General features: G+C 44.0%; 1 protein-coding gene across 1 annotated transcript in view; it reads right to left on the minus strand.

Annotated features, from left to right (window-relative positions):
- Positions 1 to 18,581, minus strand: part of ELOVL2 (ELOVL fatty acid elongase 2) — a 45,308-nt gene that overhangs the window by 6,582 nt on the left and 20,145 nt on the right. Inside the window, exons 2-5 of the mRNA XM_035126179.3 lie at positions 15,538 to 15,601; positions 11,991 to 12,178; positions 4,804 to 4,881; positions 271 to 442 (exon numbers count right to left, since the gene is read on the minus strand). Of these exons, the coding sequence (XP_034982070.1) occupies positions 271 to 442; positions 4,804 to 4,881; positions 11,991 to 12,178; positions 15,538 to 15,601 (502 nt within the window). The remainder of the gene's footprint in view (positions 1 to 270; positions 443 to 4,803; positions 4,882 to 11,990; positions 12,179 to 15,537; positions 15,602 to 18,581) is intronic.

Raw genomic sequence — 18,581 nt, forward strand, 5'->3', positions numbered from 1 at the left:
AGGTCGATTCTACAATATACCAAATGCAGCAGAGCATTTCAACAGAGCAAAATGGCAAATGAGTTGCTGCTGTGTGTTTACTTCAGACGGAGAGTGAACCTAACAGCTTACTCTACATTTTGTTCATGTTGACTAAATGAGATTCCCCTCCACTTTCCCCCAAATGGCAGGACTGCATAGATCTTCCTGTTAGATCTATCAGACAGTATATGAAGGTACTCTAGGACTGTTGCTTGGTTACATTTTAAGTTCGCGTCTCCGAATACTAACTTTGTCCACAAGGTATCCAATTCATGACGCACCACCAGATGTTAAACATAGTGGCGTGATGATAAACGTGAAGGAAAGTGACTTGACTGTTTTTCTTCCGCAGAACAAAGAACATCGTGTCAGCAAATTCAATGACTTTGGAGAAGTAATACCACCACAACACCTTGGCCACCTGTAGGAACAAGACAGATGATTTAATATCTCTCTCCTTGGAGGAACATGTTCTGCTATCCTTGAATAATCCTTTAGTCAGGCAAAACTCAGCTTTAAGATATTTTCCTATGGCTTAAAACAGGGGCGATGAACCTGCCCTTCTCAAACTGTTGTTGGGCTTCCACTTCCACCATCCCTGGCCATCGGCTGAGAGGAGTTGTAGTCCATCGACATCTGGACTGCCTCAGATTTCCCATCTCTGGCTTAAAGTAATCCAAAATTGGGTGCTGCCTGGTCTTATGCAGATGCAAGCCCCCCTCCCCCCTCGTATTCCATGGGGCTTACTCTTTACAGGCACAGGTCTGCACTTAAAAGCTCTGTGTCTTTTTCTTTTTGCCTTGGAGTTTTCTCCATGAAAACTCACATTTTAGTGTTCAATCATAGCAAACATCAATTCAGGTTTGCTCCAATTGAGCTTCAAAGAGCAGGTTTTAAAGAGCAAACAAAAAGGTTCCCACACGCAGAGCTTTTAAGCATGGACCATGTCTGGAAAGAGCAGTGTGCACAAGCCCAGAGAGTGCAACAGATTCAGACTTAGTTCCTAGAGGTAGTCTTAAACACAAGTCATTGGAAGTAATCCTCCTAGATTCCAGTGGGATTTAATTCTGAGCAACTACAATTCCTGTCTTAGAAAAGGAACCTACTTAGTATGCAATGCTGAGTCTCCGAGCAGCTGTTGTTTATTAATGCCCTCTCTCCTTTGCATTTTCTCAGCAAGGCTTCCAAATTACTCCTCAGAATCACAATCTAGCAGCAGAACTATGCAATTCATGGTGGGATTTGCAACAGGGTATCAGGCTCTAATAATGGATAATGAATTGAGCAGAACAAATAAATTGTGTGAGGCATTTACATATGGCCCTGCATGCCATTGACTGTGGAGAAATTCTTACACACGGTTGGGAGTAAATATAATGTTCTCAGCTTACAAAGAACATGGTTGCTATAATCAGAAGCTCCCTTATGTTGGGGCAAATCGTTTGTGCAATATTTACTTACTCTCTCCCTGTTCTGCCAGACTAAGTTTCTGTAGTACAAGAGTGTCGTGTACCATATTTTGACGGGTGGCATATCTCCTTGAGTCCCAGCTTGGGAGAAAGGAGAGTTATAAGTACATTAAATCTCTACTATGGCATTTAATTTATTTTATATTCCACCTTTCCTCTGAGGAGCTCAAGGTTCTCCCCCTCCCCATTTTATCCTCTCAACAGTCTCCTGAGGTAGCTAAGGCCATAGGTGCAAACTGTATGGGGCTACCCGAGCCCCCTGAAATACGGTATGTTTGTATGGGGCTGAGTCCTGCCCCCTCCCCAATATCGAGGGTCTTGGCTGCTGCAGGCCTTATCAGGCCTCCCTGCAGTGGCAGAGGGACCCACTGAACCTCCATCTCCCCTGTCAGCCCAGAGGCCTCCTCCCGACACTTGTAATGTCACATGTGTGTGCTGCACTTGTGACGTCACATGCATGTGACAAATCCCCCCAATGTCAAGCATAACTTGGCATCTATGGCTAAGGCTTAGAGACACTGACTAGCCCAAGGTTACCCAGTGAACTTCATGGTTGAGGAGGAATTTGAACTTCCGTCTCCCAAGTTCTAGTCCAACACTCTGCCGACTCTTAAGATTTCAGCGGAGATAACAGGGACCATCCTTTGTAGTCACTCATTTGAATGCTGGGGGTGGGGGTGGGGGGACAACAACCCTGCATGTATTCTCACAATAAGCATCCATCTAGAAGCACCATCACTTCTTGTAGGTACCAAATTCCAGAGTTTAGCTGTGCCCTGTGTGCATAATTCAGTTAAGACAACTGCCTGGGGACCAAGTACTGATATGTTAAGAGCACAGGCAGGCAAGCAAACATCAGAGAGGTGGGTTGTTGTTTTTTTGTCTTTTTTGTTTGCTATGCCAAATACTGCCTTTCATCTGGGTCACCTTAACTTCAACTGAGCTAGTTGCTCAACTTTTTGGGGGGGGGGGGACAGCACAGGTCACAGGCACTTCCCCGAAACACAGTGGGCAGAAGATCAGCAGAGATGGCTCCTCTGTGCTTGCACCACCCAGACCAGCAGCCTGAGCTTACAGCCGCAGCCCCACCACAATACAGTCATAGCATTGCCACCAGGAACACCAAGGGAAGGTACAGCGATACCACCAGCCTCATCATTACCAGCTGCACTGCTGCTGTGGCTGGGCACTCTGTCCTCAATGAAGCTGAATGGGGGGGGGGAAGAGAAGCAGCAGGGAGGATGATCATTTGCCACCGGAAACAAGCACTTCACCTAACTGTAGGGCCAGCCCCGACGACACTTGTTGACAGAAAATCCATAGGAAGCTACCATATTGTCAGGGGGTTCTTGCGACTACTCTAGAGTAACGACGCTCCTCAGGTTACTTTTCCATAACTTGTTTATTGGTGCTGCTATTTACAGTGAGGAAGGTGTAGCAACATGTCTTCTTACTCCAAGGCAGAATCCGGAAGTGCCCCTCGGCGCGAACGCCCCCAACATAAAAGACGCGGGACACTGAATCTCCTCCCCTTTCTTCTTTTTCGTAATTCCGGAACCGGAGGAAAGGGTCTGCGTTCCATGTTTTCCCTCTCCCCCTTGTCCCCTTCTCTCTCCTCCCGACTGTGGAGTCTGGGCTCTTTCATCCTGCCTGAGCCCGGGCACTCTCTCTCTCCGTGTCCTGACTTCCCTCCCCCGAGCCTGTGCTTCCTTCGCTGCTCTGTGAGGAGCTACTCTTGATTATAGGGGGAGGTACTCTGTACTCTCTCCCCCTTACACATATACTGAACCAGACCAGTGGGTCCCTCTAGCTCAGGGTTTTCCAAATTTGGATCTCCAGTTGTTTCTGGACTACAGTTCCCATCATCCCTGACCACTGATTTTTGCTAGCTAGGGACGATGGGAGTTGTAGTCCAAAAACAGCTGGAGATCCAAGTTTGGGGAACCCTGCTCTAGCTCAGTGTTAGTTACACTGACTGGCAGTGGCTCTCAAGGGTTTCAGGCTGAAGTCTCCAGGCACTGCCTGAAGATGCTGGGGGTTGAAGCAGGGTTGTTCTGCATGCATAGCAGATGTGCTACCCACTGTTCCTGTCTATGGCTCTGTTCCTGTCTTTGCAACAGTCTATTCCTAGCTCCCTCTGCCTCATTTTCCCTCCAACTAACCTTCATGAAAATGCTTTCCCCTTGGAGTTTTTTAAGCAGAGGTTCGATAACCATCTCTCACGTGTGATCTAGCTGAGATTCCTGCATTGCAGGGGGGATGAACTAGATGACCCTTGGGGGTCCCTCCCAACTCTACAATTCTATGATTCTATGCATGTGAATAGTGCTTTTGAATCGGGAGAAGCAGAAACAGCAAGCCAACAGTAAAAGCGTCTAATGTGAATTCAGCACCAAGGCTTTTGGGAGGAAAGTTCAGAGGGAGGTGAAATCGGCAATTGCAGTTAGAAGAATACCTTTCGTGCCAGTTCCTTTTCTTGTCTCACTTAGAACTCTAAGATTAAAGATATAAAGAGTACACAGAGAGATATATACACAGACCCACATACACATACAAGTTTGATAGGCAGTTTCTTTATGGCTACTCTCCGATTCCAGCTTTCGCTACCAGGCATGTAAATAGTGCAAAAAGGGAAAGAGAAGAAAAACATAGCTTCTTTTCTAGAATTGGGTCCTGGCTGAACCCAGACAGCTGCTGAAGAAGGCACAGCATGAGAAGAGATACATGGAAAGGTAGGAAGCATTTTCTTAATTTTGAAGGGGTGGAAAGTGCCTCTCTTAGCTGTAGAAGGTTGTAAACTTCTTCCTTTTGAAAAACTATTTTTAGGAAATGCTTGCTCAAATTTTCCTGTTAAAAAGCACCAGCATAAGCTGTACACTGAAGAGATCGTCATGTGAAAAAACAACCTCAAACAAACAAACAACCCCCCCCCCCCCCATGGACGAAGTTTAAAAGGCAGAGTTAAGGATTCGCCAAAGAATGATAAATGCATTTTTTTAAAAAAAATCTACGAAGGTCTAGAAATGTGGCAATGGTACAATCCTCTACATACCTATATCCTATAGGTATATATATAGAGGTATATCCTATAGGTATATACCTCTATATCCAGAAGGAAGCCCAATTGAGTTCAGTGGGACTTGCCCCTAAGCTAAGTGTGTATACATGAATACAGCCTAAGAAAGAATTGTGAGACTTTAAGGTGAGGCTAGCCTAGCCTTTGCCAACCTGGTGCCTTCCAGATATTTTGGAATACGACTCCTGCCAGCCTCACAGCCACCTTTCAGTTCTTGGGTTACTTTTTGTTTCTTACCCGGATGTCGGCTTCTCCTGCGCTGGTCAGGTTTTGACATTGTAAGTTATAACCTCCTTCCCAAGTGGCAAGAATTAGCTAGAGAAGAAGAAAACAGATTCTGTTACTCTAAATAGAATTTCCCATTGTTATCACTGCAAGCATGTGGGGTTTTGAAGGGTGGATAGCTTTCAGCTCTCTGTATGGTAACAAATTTAAATCCCTGTTCTCATAAATAAAGTTGTGCAAAATTATAAGTATTTGGGTAGGGGGTGCAATTTAAAATCATGAAAGAACAACAACAAAAATCACCAGGAACCATATGGCAGGAATCTTCAAAAATTTCAAGCATAGTCTCACTACTAACACCCTAAATAAATATCTACTTTGTGTTTGATCCAGACTAAGTCAATCTTAGATCCCAGGAAATCGATGAGATGACTTCTTCATGACTGAAGTCCCATTGGTTAATTAAAGGTAACTAAGTCTGAATTTTCAGTTTGGGGGGGGGGGTGACCACTATGAGTTCAGCTCAGATCTAATCCAACCTTCAACCTACAAGCAGTGTTTCAAACTATTCATGTTAAGCATTTTACCCATCACTCAAAATAACGTTGCTGATCTCAAGATTCCTGCATATAACTGTAGGCTGAATGTGTCTACCTGCATTCAGGGATCATCCCAGTCTCCAGGGGCAGCCTTTGGTACTGTGGTGCCCTGAACTAAGCCAAAATTTGGTGCCCCCCACCCTCCAGTCTTTCTGCTGTTTGGGCTTTGTGAAGGAGGTGTGAGGGCTCGGGCAGGGTCCTAGAGCCCTCCCTGCTCCTTCCCAAAGCTGGAAAAGCACTAACTAGGTTTGGGGGAGGAGGGAGGACTACAGGACCCTGTCAGAGCTTTCATGTCAGGGCGCAGTGTGGGGAAACTGGTCACACTGCCCTAAAACAGCCTCTGCACTCTTGATTTCCCACCCCCCTTACAGGAAGAACTACTTTGCATGTACAAACCTGATCCCTAAGGAAGTTTGTTTCCATGTGCATTATGCCCTGTTGGATTAGGATGAGCAATATTGCTTTGTAAGTTCAGTTACCTCAGAAGAAAACGGGCATTCCTCTAAAAGACGGGCAATAATTACTCAAGGAGCTGAAGAAGGCATGAAAGACAGGCATGAACCCCTTCCCCCTTGGTGGAATCATAGTTCTTTACAAATATGTCGCAGGGTTCTATTAAAAAAAAAGGCAGCTTGCATAACCATTGACTCTCCCTATATTTCTGTGACAGAGCCATTGTTGCCCACAACGTTCCCACTCATTTCCTTTGCCTGCCCAGAAAAACTGGAAAGAAACATGCTTATAATCGAAAGCGGGACTAGATTGGAGCAGAAGTGGTGGAAATGTTGACACAACCCCCCCCCCAATCAGTTTGCATGGGAATGAGGCACAAAATGGTGAATGTCTGCAGCGTAAGAAGCTCTCAGTCACATCATATTTAACTGTCTGGAAAAAAGAAAAGGGAAATGTGTGTCTCCAGCCATTGCACGACTTCTGAAACTTCTTCATTGGCATTTTATAACATTACAGATGAAATTCTAAATACTGGCCTCTGAAGTAGGGGTGAGGAACCTTTTTCCAGACTGAGGGGACTCAGCCATACAGCTGCAAATAAATATTTTAAGTGTGTTGTAAAGTGCATTATACAAATGTGACACCAGCTGGCGATGGCGAGCTACGGCAAATTCAATATAGTTTTCAAAACGGTTTTTTTAAAAGCATTTTCACAGTGTTTTTTTAAAATATGTGTCCAGATTCCACTTGGGTCACATTCCTTTCTGGGCAGCCTTCAGGGACTGGGGGGCAGAGGTACCAACTTAAATAAAATAGGGGGGCAGGTAAGCCCCAACTTGCATAATCACAAAATGCAGCGCACACACACAAATTGAATGGCAATTTTCATCAACTTTGCAGAGCCTGGCCCTCTCAAATATTTTACATGGGGCGGGGAAGGGAACTCGGCCCCTAGGAGTGTCACCCGGGGCGGGGCATATGCCAGTGGAAGGTGGGGCCAAAGCGAAAAGAGAGCAGACCAACAGATGTAAAATTTACCTTGGCATAGCAGGCTCACCTATGCACTCGCTGAGACGACCCTCTCTAGCTTCCATCCAGGCAAGGAGGAAGCATTAGGTAGATAGACTCACATGACTGCATTCAGTCCCTGTTCTAAAGATTGGCTTTATTCTGTTGCTGCAGTGCCCACCCTTGGCACCATTACTGCTAAGAAAGTCAACAGAGCCCTTTTAACCATAGCATCCTTCTTTTAAGTCTATACGTATGCATGTATGTAGCAATCCTACACATACTTACCTGGGAGTAAGCCCCATTGGAAAGAATGGGACTTCCCATGTATAAGTGTGCATGTATAGGTGTGTGCTGCCAAACCATGCTTTGCTAAAGCAAGGCATTCCTCTCTCTCTCTCTTTTTTTTTGAAGGCCTGCAGGGCTCTTGAAAGCCAGGTTCTTGATGCCAATTGCAAAGCTCATTGCCAGTTACTAATTGCCAAGGGCTTGCAACTCATTTCCAACTCTCATCACTTTCCACAACAGGGCAATTGATGAACTCCAGTTGGTAATAGCATGACAAACATAACTGAGCACTGCACTTACTCTGCTGCCAGAGCTGAAACTGATCTTGCCCATTAGTAATTCCTTACGCTGGCTATTTGCCGGAGCAGCTTTTCACTTGTCCTCTCTTTGGAAGCAGAAGACAGATATCCGTACTCAAAGGCACACTACGTGCTAACACATTTCAGAAACTTTCACTTAATAAAACGAAGCGGCGACCTTCAACAACTCTCTTTTGCCCTTCATCGTCACCTTGTATTGTTGTAGGCATTATTTTATTTTATTTTTTAAATCAAACATTTAGTTTATTCTAAATACTGCCTGCTCAGAACGTAGTGGGAAGGTGAATATGTTGGGGTTTTTCCAGTATCTGGGAAAGCCCCAAGACTTCTGTTTCAAGAGCTGAGAGGCAAACAATTCTTTACAAAAATAATTCACTGATGTTCCAACTTAGAAGATGACAAGTCAAAAGGATCCACTCAGCACTGCAGATGTGGAAACACCATCCATTTCGATGGATGCTTGCAAAGTACTAAAGTCAAGCTGAGGGTGGATGGACTGCAACATTTTTTTAAGGAATTCTACCTTTACTCTGCCAATCCAGGGAGTTAATGAAATGGGTCATTATCGGACACAGTCCCTTTAACTCTGAAATGTCACATGCCTGCAGTCAGAATAATCTGGAGAGCAGTGGATGGATGGCACCCAGATGAGTGCAGGGAGGCAGATGGGAAGAGTAATGTGACCACTGCATACTGACAAATATATTTTATGGAAACTGAAGGACCATAGATTTCTTATTCATTAGAGCAGCCTGCATATCATTTCACTTGCTTGCAGGGTGGTGTGAGGTCACTAAGGCAGGCAAGGAGGCTGGGGATTCTGTCTTCAAAATAGAGCTAGGAGGTCCCATTTAGGGGCCTGATGAAGCTACAGTCCTACTAATTCTACCAAGAAGCACCTGCTCTCCCTCCATTTGTTACATTCCACCAGTTTCCTCCATGCTAGGGATGCGTCTTCTGTGGCTGTAAGGCAACCTTTGCCAACTTGGTGACTGATACCTTCCAGAGGTTTTGGACTGGCTGGGGTTGATAGAAGCTGTAGTCCAAAACATCTGGTCTGCGCCAGGCTGGCACAGGCTGCAGTGTGGAATGTACTGTGTCATAATTTCTTTGGGAGAGTTAAATAGACAAGAAAGTCTTCACTTCTGAATTGTCTAAGTGTTACCCTCTTTTTATCTGGACAAATTGCTTTTGCATACCACAAAGACCAGAGAAAACCAGAAAAAATACCTGCATGCACTAATGAAGTGGGGCAGGCCACCTGCAAAATTCGCCATAGGAACCATTGCAAAAAATAACCACAGCCCTAGAAAGCTGCAGAATTTATGTCTTTTGCAAGTGGTTGGAGAGAGTGTGACTCAGTGAGTCAGTAATATTTATTTCCCACCATCTAATGCAAGGCTGCATACCTGCGCTGATTCAGCATGCAGTTTATTAAGAGTCCACCAAACTTCAAGCCATGATGGTCGGCGAATTCAGAGAGTGAAAGGAAACTAAAGCTCCCTGACCCCACCCCACCCCAGGAAATGCATCAAACTTGCCACTGTTCATTCCTAAGCTGGACAGGATATATAAATGCTTCCAGGTTAGAGGCTACCTTCTGCCCTTGCCTGTGTGGCTGGTTCTCTTGCCGCATTCTCTGCTTGCCTTCCCATCAGTCTTTCTTTCCACTCTTGCCCTGCATCCTATTTTCAACCATCCCAGTCCAAGTTCCTCAGCTGTGACCGTGTGGGTGATCTTGTCTCTGTTCTCCCTTTCCAGCACTGTATGTACCCATTGTCTTATTTCCACCTAAACACACCTGTAAGCCCTTTACTTTGTGTGATCCTGCCAGGTGCCCAGTGCTACAGGAGCAAGTGATATCTGAATGGCAGCTTTAGACCTTAGTTTTAAAATCAACAGAAAAGTACATTCAGGGATGCATCTTAAGTGTCCAGTCCTAAACATCTGTCTGTTTCTAAAAAGCTATCTTAACACCCCTTCAATGGTAGAACAGCATTTTGTTTTGTGACAACATCCCTTCATAAATTGTAGCACACAATCCATAATAAATTATTATTATTATTATTTCCTGAAGGCAGCTCTGTATAGGGAAGCTTTTTAAATGTTTCATGTTTTAGTACTTTTTTAGGTATGTTGGAAGCCACCCAGAGTGGCTGTGGAAACCCAGTCAGATGGGCAGGGTACAAATAATAATTATTATTATAAGCATATTTGTAGCACGTTATCTCAGCTATCATGATGTATAGTTATGTTTTGCCATTAGTTCCTGAATAATGAAATACTACAAAATTCTGCACAACAGCAAAACATCCTGATATTTAAATTTAGGGGACAAATAACCTCCACTCGGATAACCTAATGAACAAATCTCCATTGTAATATGAGTAAATGGCCTCTGTTCGACAATTCAAGTATAAACAGACTCTACTCACAATGGCAGCTTTGTTCTAAGCATAATTATCCTGCCTGTTTGAATATAAGTGGGAATATGGGAAAGAAAACACCCTTAATTTGAAGTCACTTCCGAATACTGACATGGGGAAGTGAAACTATGCTGAAGATGGCAGTATATATACTTTTACTGGCTGGCTTGAAAGAAGACCTGGCAAAGTTATCTGACGGAGAAGTTCAAGCGAAGTGAAGAGGCCCGAAATAGCCACTGCAACCCGGCAAGAACTCCATGACAACAGTCCAAGTATAAAACTCGAGTACTGCATATGAATACAAACACCCTCATGTGCAACTGCTTCACAGCTCTCTGAATTTGATAGGAGTGTGTCTGCATATGTAAATGAAGCTCCACATGCAACCACATTGGAGGCCATGCACAACAGGTGTGAACTGAGCTGGCTGAGGACCCAATAAATGTTTGGGGTTTCCCTGTCAGCTCTATTCCTTTGTAGGAATTGCCTTAGAAGCTGAGGATGAGGCAAGACTCTTCTGTTTAGGATAAGCACGCTTTGGGATAAGCAAAGGGTTTATTGAAACCAAAGCCTTGGGTTTTGGCTAAGAGGTGAAGTCTGCTTCTTTTCAGATGGGTTAGGCGGGGTCCATGGAAAGAACCGGAACAGATCCTGCAAGCAAAAGCTGGAGGTGGAGGGCAGGGAGAGAGATGAGGCCCTGCATGTCTATTTGTTCAGGAAGTTAGAGAAAACTCAGCACTCCAGAGTTCCTGCTTCACTGAAGCCCTGCTTTCTATGTAGGTTGCCTATTTTTAGATGATCTTCGAAGAGCCACTGTTTAATCCGTGGTTTTAGATGGGCTGCTGAGATATAATGCAGCCCATACTTAAAGACTGCCGCTAGTGTGCCCCAGAGACCTCAAATACTTGAACACAGCAGGAGTTATATGCTACAGTAAATATCCAAAATGAGATTGACAGTCCAATACTGACAATGTAGTGACGGTCAAACACAGGGAAACAGTCCCATACCAAGAAGTGAGGGGGGTGCCTGAAAAAACCAAATGGAGCTACACAAGTAAATGTGGACAATAAACATTATGTAGTTGTTCACATTCACTGGTCTGCCTTTATATGTTCAGAAGCTGCCTGAAGGATTTGTAACATCTTGGCATCTAGTGGCACACCCGAGCCAGGGGTATTTGTCTCTGGCAATCTGAATAATGGGATTTATGGAAAGGAAACTCCTGGTCCTCCTTATGTGGCCACGTGTTTTTGTATGAGAACTGTCACTTCCCACATGTTCTGAAGGAAACCATCACAGTTTAGCTGGACTAGTGGTTGACCTGTTAAAAACACTACCAACAGCACAGATGTACAGCACAGTCTTAACCCTGCCTACTCAGATGTAAGCCTTATGGAATTCAATGGGTCTCACTCCACCAGTAAATGGGGTTAGGACTGCAGCCTTAGCTAAACAGGAATATATTATTACTCTGGCCACACACACCCTGCCTGCCCGAGGGAGGAAGAAAGGATTGTGTGGGTTTGTTTTTGCTTTTGTTTTGCAGTGTGGAGGAAAAAAGTGAGTTATGCATGGCCCCTCTGCTCAAAATGAGCTTCTCCCAATGCAGAAAAGTGTCCACTGGGGCTGTTTTGTACATAATTTGTGTATCATGTGCGCCCTTTGGTGATAGTGCTTCAGATCCTCCACCCTTTCCCTCTCTTTTGTAAAGCAAATGGCTAAAAATGGTAATGTTCATGCTTCAAAATATAGTTCATTACAGACTCATTTCTAGAAGTCACCAGAAGGTCACCCAGTCCAGACCTTGCACATATGATTCAATAAAGCTCCTATAAAATCACTGAGATTATAGAAGATCAACTATGGGAATAGGAGCAATAGATGCACCCTGAATGTAGAGCAAGGAATAATTCAAACTGTGCATGTCTGGGTGGCTCAGGCAAATGAGCCATGTGATACTGGTGAAAATAAGAGCAAAATATAGAAGGTAAAACACTGGGATTCCCAGAAAATATGACCTGTGAAAAGCAATTTTACTAAATTGCCCAATCTGTTCAACTTGGAAACCAACAACAAAACTGGGCCAACACTGAAAAACTCACCTCTATAAGCATGTAAAACGAAAGCACGGTGACTCCAAGGTTATATACAATGAGAAGACCCCTGAGAGACAGAGCAGGCCTGTTCTTCATAAATGTGGTACCCAGCCATATGAAGAGAAGATACGCAACAGTGAGGGAAAAAGTGGGCAAGTAAGAATCCAGCATGAGCCATCCTCTGACCCTGGGATCTGAAGAAACAAAGCAAAGCAAAAAGCCTCATGAAATCAGCACATATAAATATTTCTTGTTCAATACAGTCATTCAATGGGTGACCAATGCCTGTTCAGTCTCCCAGTAATAACCACCCTCCTTTACAACCTTCTCCTAGGATGCTCTTATAATGTGGGGTTATTAGTTTGTTCTTCTTGCTCTTGTTTTTATTATGTCCCCGTCCCCCCCAGTACTTTTATGTTGTGAACCGTCCTGAAGGGTGGTACATACAATTTTTAATAAATAACAACAGCTGATTATTCAATTAAATTTAATGGGTGAGAACCGAAGTGGCACAAGCATCTTCTTGTGCAACAGGGCTTCTCTTGCTTCTCAGCCCCCTACAGAACCCATGTGCCCCTAAAATCTGCTCCAGAGGGCTGAAGGACTATCCAGAGCAGAGTTTGGGGGCATAAAAGGGAGTTGGAGGGAAGAAAAGAGAGAATGCACAAGCAGATTTCTGCTGTGGAGGTGAGCAAACATCACTGGATGTCATCCAATATATTTGCACATTGCCGAAACCCCAATAAACGATCAGATTGTATAATGCTTAAAATATAAACCTTTGATTTTTTAAATATATCATTATTACCATTTGTTGTTAGAAGAAGAAGTCACCTTCTACAATGTCTTTTTTCACACAGCAGTACACTGTTCACAATCAGAATAGTTTAAAAACCGTAAGAGGCATTCATCATTCCTGGATGCAAACATAAGTATGTCCTAAATGGGCAGTTGTGTCTTCCAGTAGGCAGGTTAAGGCCTAATGAAGTGCTGTCAATTTCAGTCAAAGCAATCACAGGTGAATGGTAAGACCCACCTTATTTTTATGCCCATAAGTAGTTTTACATTGTTTTTAATGCTGTCTTTTAATGCTGTGACCCACCCTGGGAACTTAGGGTGAAGGGCGGGAAATAAATAAATGAAAATAAATGAAAGGTTATTGTTACAACAAAAGATAACAAACCAATAAGCTTCAAAAATCCAAGCAAGAGTTAACACCTGTGTGTGATGATTCAGTTAGAACAGGCATGGCAAAACTTGGCCCTCCAGATGTTTTGGGACTACAATTCCCATGATCCCCGACCACTGGCCCTGTTAGCTAGGGATCATGGGAGTTGTAGTTCTAAAACATCTGGAGAGCCAATGCCTGCTCTAAGCCAGTGTTCCTCAACCTTGGGCCTCCAGATGTTTTGAGAGTACAATTCCCATCATCCCTGACCACTGGTCCTGCTAGTTGGGATCATGGGAGTTGTAGGCCAAAAACATCTGGAGGCCCAAGGTTGAGGACCACTGCTCTAAGAGAACAAGAAGGAAGCTTAGAATCAGAAAAATAAGATCCTACCTTATTTGACCACAGCAAGTGGGGCTCTGCTTAATCATTATTATTACAGAGTCACCTGGCCAGTGTCTGATCCCCATTATTTACTGCCCCCAAACCACAAATATTGTTGACTGCACACACCCTGGGTAGCTGTGGCAAAGCATCAGTTTGTTTCCATTCTCAGCTTGGACTTTCACACCTGAATTTTTATGTGTTTCCTTGTAAAGCTGTAAGTCCTTACATTATCAACTAAATGCCTTTGTTTGGCACTTTCTTAAGGTAGCTGACCTGAAGCTTTTGCACAAGTGAAGCTTTCGATCACTAGGGATTTTAAAAAATAAAATAAAGGTGACCCATCCCTTCCTGCTATCCGTGCTATGTTTTCCTTTTCTTTATCGGGCCTTGATGAATGCCAAGCATAACCACCTCAAAGTCTCCCAAAATGGGTGACTATTTGTGCAAAGCCAACTAACTATACCAGCAACCAACTTGGATAATACCATCCTTGCTGTGGCTGTGACTTAATGATTGCAATGCTGCAATGAACACTCCTTGCACTTCTGAATCTGCTAGGTAACAGCTCCAGGTAAAAGCACCCATAAGGAAGCACCCTTTTAAACAACAACAACAACAACAAAACATCCGCTATGATTTTTTTTTACACATTTGACACTAGCCTATTTAAAAGTAAGAGGAGAAAACGGAGGCAAGTGTGTTGCAAACCAAGACCCTGTACTTTAAGAAAGTGTATCAAAACAGAACCCTGTGATCAGCAGATCAGCAACCCTCTCTGCACCAGATGATAAGGACAAAAAAGAGCAAAGGGCTATTGTTTCCAAGCCCCGCTTCTCAGGGGCATCTGAATTGCCACTATTTAAAACACAATGCTGCAGTTGAAATAGACTTTTATCCTCACCCAACAAAGCATTTTGCCTATTCACATTTCTGGCTTCACACCATATTCTGTTTAAGCTCTTTAAGTTGCCTAAAAAGCAGCAAGAGCACGAATTATCTCAAAATTCAACACAGCACAATGCCCCTTCTCTGCTTACCTAGTCAATAGCTGGACTAGTCAATGGCTGGATATGAAATAGCTTCCTCTTCCCACAATGAAATCCTGATGGTTCTGCTAAATCCTGGCAGTTTCCCTTTTTGTTGTAGCCAACAAAGCAAATGTTTTCACAATTGTATCCTCCTGCCCACCTATCAGTTCGAAAGCATGTCAAAGTGCAAGTAGATAAATAGGTACTGCTCCGGTGGGAAGGTAAATGGCATTTCCATGCGCTGCTCTAGTTTGCCAGAGGCGGCTTAGTCATGCTGCCCACATGACCCAGAAGCTGTACGTCGGCTCCCTCAGCCAGTAAAGCGAGATGAGTGCCGCAACCCCAGAGTTGTCCGCGACTGGACCTAATGGTCAGGGGTCCCCTTTACCTTTACAACCAGGTAAAAGTCATTCACATCAACTTGCTTTCATGGGAAACACTGGTTTCTTCCTGTCAAGCAAGCTTCCTCTTTCATCAAATGAACAAATCGGCACAGGTAGAATTCATCAGACTTAAATACCTTTAAGTCCCTTGGAGCTATAACAAGTGATTTTTATTAGCCACAATGAACAATAGCTCCAGCTGCGTTTCTGAACAGAAAGTGGTTTTTTTTTTAAGCACTGGCAATTGGGAGAGCAAAAAGTGTCACTATTTTCTTTAAACTAAGTGCTAGCTTCCAAATCTTTAACTAAAATATTACATGGGGAAATAAGAGGGACACACACACACACTTAAGAGAGTGAGAAGTGACATGTCAAAGAATTCCCTGGGAGTAAATAGATGAGATATGCTGCCTGTTATACATTCCACTAGGAGTTATCAGAACCAGCTATACAGTATATTCTTTTTGAACTAAATGCACTTATCTCCCAGTTTTCATTAGTCACCATGGCACACATATTATAATGACCCCCCAGCAGAGCTGGTGCAGGTGAGGGGAGCCTGGTAGCACCATGAAAGAAACACCTACCTCTAGCTCCAAACATATAGTCCACAAACTCATTTACTTCATGGTCAAATGCCTTCAGATGTTCCTAAAAAGAAAGCAGAGGGACACAAGGGTCAGGTTTGTTAAGACCTCATTTACTGAGTGGGACACAGGTGGCACTGTGGTTTAAACCACAGAGCCTAGGGCTTGCCAATCAAAAGGTCAGCAGTTCGAATCCCCGCGATGGAGTGAGCTCCCGTTGCTCGGTCCCAGCTCCTGCCCACCTACGGTAGCAGTTCGAAAGCATGTCAAAGTGCAAGTAGATAAATAGGTACTGCTCCAATGGGAAGGTAAACAGCATTTCCATGCACTGCTCTGGTTCGCCAGAAGCAGCTTAGTCATGCTGGCCACATGACCCGGAAGCTGTACGCTGGCTCCCTCGGCCAGTAAAGCGAGATGAGCACCGCAACCCCAGAGTCGTCCGTGACTCTTTACAGCCATGACAGCTAAATTGACCTCCACATGGAGTACCAACATACATCTGAGTATCTAACACTAGCAGCAAACAACAGGGAGAGGTTGCCTTTCTTCATCTGGGTAGTCATTTTTGGAAATTAATGTTGGACAAGATGGATCCTTGGGGTGATCCAAAAGGGATCTTCTTCATTGGATCTTAATGCAAACGTAAGATCGGTGAGAATCAACAAGGAGTCCTGAAGCACTTTAAAGACTAACATATTTTTTATGGCACAAACCCTCATGATCTAGAAACTTCTCCATTTTATGCATGAAGTGGTACCCTCAGTTGACAGGCATATATGGATCCACTAGTATAGAGGGGAAGAATTGTAAACAGTGGGTTGTGCAGTAAAATGCAAACGGTACTATTTGTGAGAATTAAAGCTCCAAGGAAGTCTCAGAGTAGAGCCACTGAAATTAATAGACGTAACTTAGTCATGTTAGTGCGTCTACTCTGAATAAGCTTAGTTGAATGCTGCTCCCCAATGAGCAATAATCACAATGACCACAAAAGCAGTAACTGGTGATTCCACAATAACCTTATCATTCCTAAGTAAAAGCAGGAAACAATTGTCTCTATTCAAGTCCAAATGAATAGAATCAAACTGTTATAATTCAGCTATTTTACCCTGAAGTCTCCCTCTGAAATTCCTTTGTAGGAGAGTAGCAAATTGTAGGCAAGCAGCAAAATATCCTGAGAGACTGAAATGTTCTTTTGCTAGTTGCTAGGAGTTGCCTTTTCTGAGGTCAGATGAGACTGGCAGAGATTCTTCTCTGCAAAAGTGCCTCAAAAGTATTTGCCAACACAGGCTGACACTATGGGGGCTTTGAATGGGCAAGTCACCATGTAGGCTCAGATGCATGATCTGCTGTGGCTGGGAACTGAAAATTACAAGTTAGGAGGGGTGGGGTGGGGGGCAAATCAATAAAAAGCAAACAAGTGGTTCATAACAGGAGTTGACCCAGGACACTGCACCAATGTCATCCTGATACTACAATCCAAGATAAGCCAAGGAGGTGCTGCAGCGATTTGCGAAATGATTATGCAACAGCACAAAAATGAACACAGAATAGACAGAGCACGAGAGGATGGGGGCAAAGCTTGAGACAATCTCCTAATACATTATCCTACAGGCCGTTCAGCTTCTACTGAAACCACCTGTATGGCGGACGCAACCCTATGCACTTAATGTACTGCAGTAACATGTTATAAGTGGCAGGTTTGTTCCACAAGGTTTGTCAGCATAGTAAGCTTCTGTGCAAATTTTGCCAGCTACAGGTATCAATAGGATCAATGCATTCTTCAAACACTCCTTGGGGGAAGACCATATTCTGCAGAGGATCTACATACACAGTTTGCAATATTTAGTGAAATTTGCACACCCAAAAGCAAAGGCAGGATGGATGTCCCAAATATGCTGTTGAAGATATGTTCAGTTGAAAGATGGGGAAGCATTAAAGTACCTTTGAAAGGTATGGTGATTAAGGTATGATTTGTTGCATTTTGAGACCAATGTATGTTTTCTAGTTTTCTGATTTAATTGTACTGCCATTCAGCTCATGGTTTGGCTGTTATCATCAATACAAAGCATACATGCCATTGGTCCCAGGGCTGCCTGTATATCAGAATGCTCTGTTTGTATTCTGAATAAATAATGTGAGACTCCTTTTTAATACTATTATCTGGTTGGAAATACCACCCCAATTCTACAAAAGTGCCACTGATTTAACAGAAAAAGAGAAATCGTTTCAGTCAAAACTATACTTTCACTTGCTGTATTAAGATGATTTGGGATGCGGGTGGCACCACTGAAGCCTCTTGGGCTTGCTGACCAGAAGGTTGGTGGTTCAAATCCGCACAATGGGGTGAGCTCCTGTCGCTCTGTCCCAGCTCCTGCCTACCTAACAGTTCGAAAGCACACCCATGCAAGTAGATAAATAGGTACCATTGTGGCAGGAAGGTAAACGGCGTATCCGTGCACTCTGGTTTCTGTCATGGTGTTCCATTGTGAGAAGCGGTTTAGTCATGCTGGCCACATGACCTGGAAAGCTGTCTGTGGACAAACCCCAGCTCCCTCGGCCTGAAAGCGAGATGAGTGCCGCAACCCCATAGTCACCTTTAACTGGACTTAACCGTCCAGGGGTCTTTACCTTTTACCTTTTACCTTAAGATGATTTAACCTATATCCATAAGAATATATCTTCAAATAGTTTGAGTTGAAACATTTGCCTGCAGCTGCCCTACATTACTATTAAGACATTTTAAATGTACACCTAGAAATGTACACCTAGGGACGCAGGTGTCGTTGTGGTCTAAAACCGCTGAGCCTAGGGCTTGCCGATCGGAAGGTTGGCGGTTCAAATCCCTACGATGGGGTGAGCTCCCGTTGCTCGGTCCCAGCTCCTGCCAACCCAGCAGTTTGAAAGCACGTCAAAGTGCAAGTAGATAAATAGGTACCGCTCCAGTGGGATGGTAAACGGCGCTTCCGTGCACTGCTCTGGTTTCACCAGAAGCGGCTTAGTCATGCTGGCCACATGACCTGGAAAAACTGTCTGCGGACAAACAT

Source organism: Zootoca vivipara, chromosome 8 (genome assembly GCF_965207765.1).
Source record: "Zootoca vivipara chromosome 8, rZooViv2.hap1.1, whole genome shotgun sequence".
NCBI classification, from domain to species: Eukaryota; Metazoa; Chordata; class Lepidosauria; order Squamata; family Lacertidae; genus Zootoca; species Zootoca vivipara.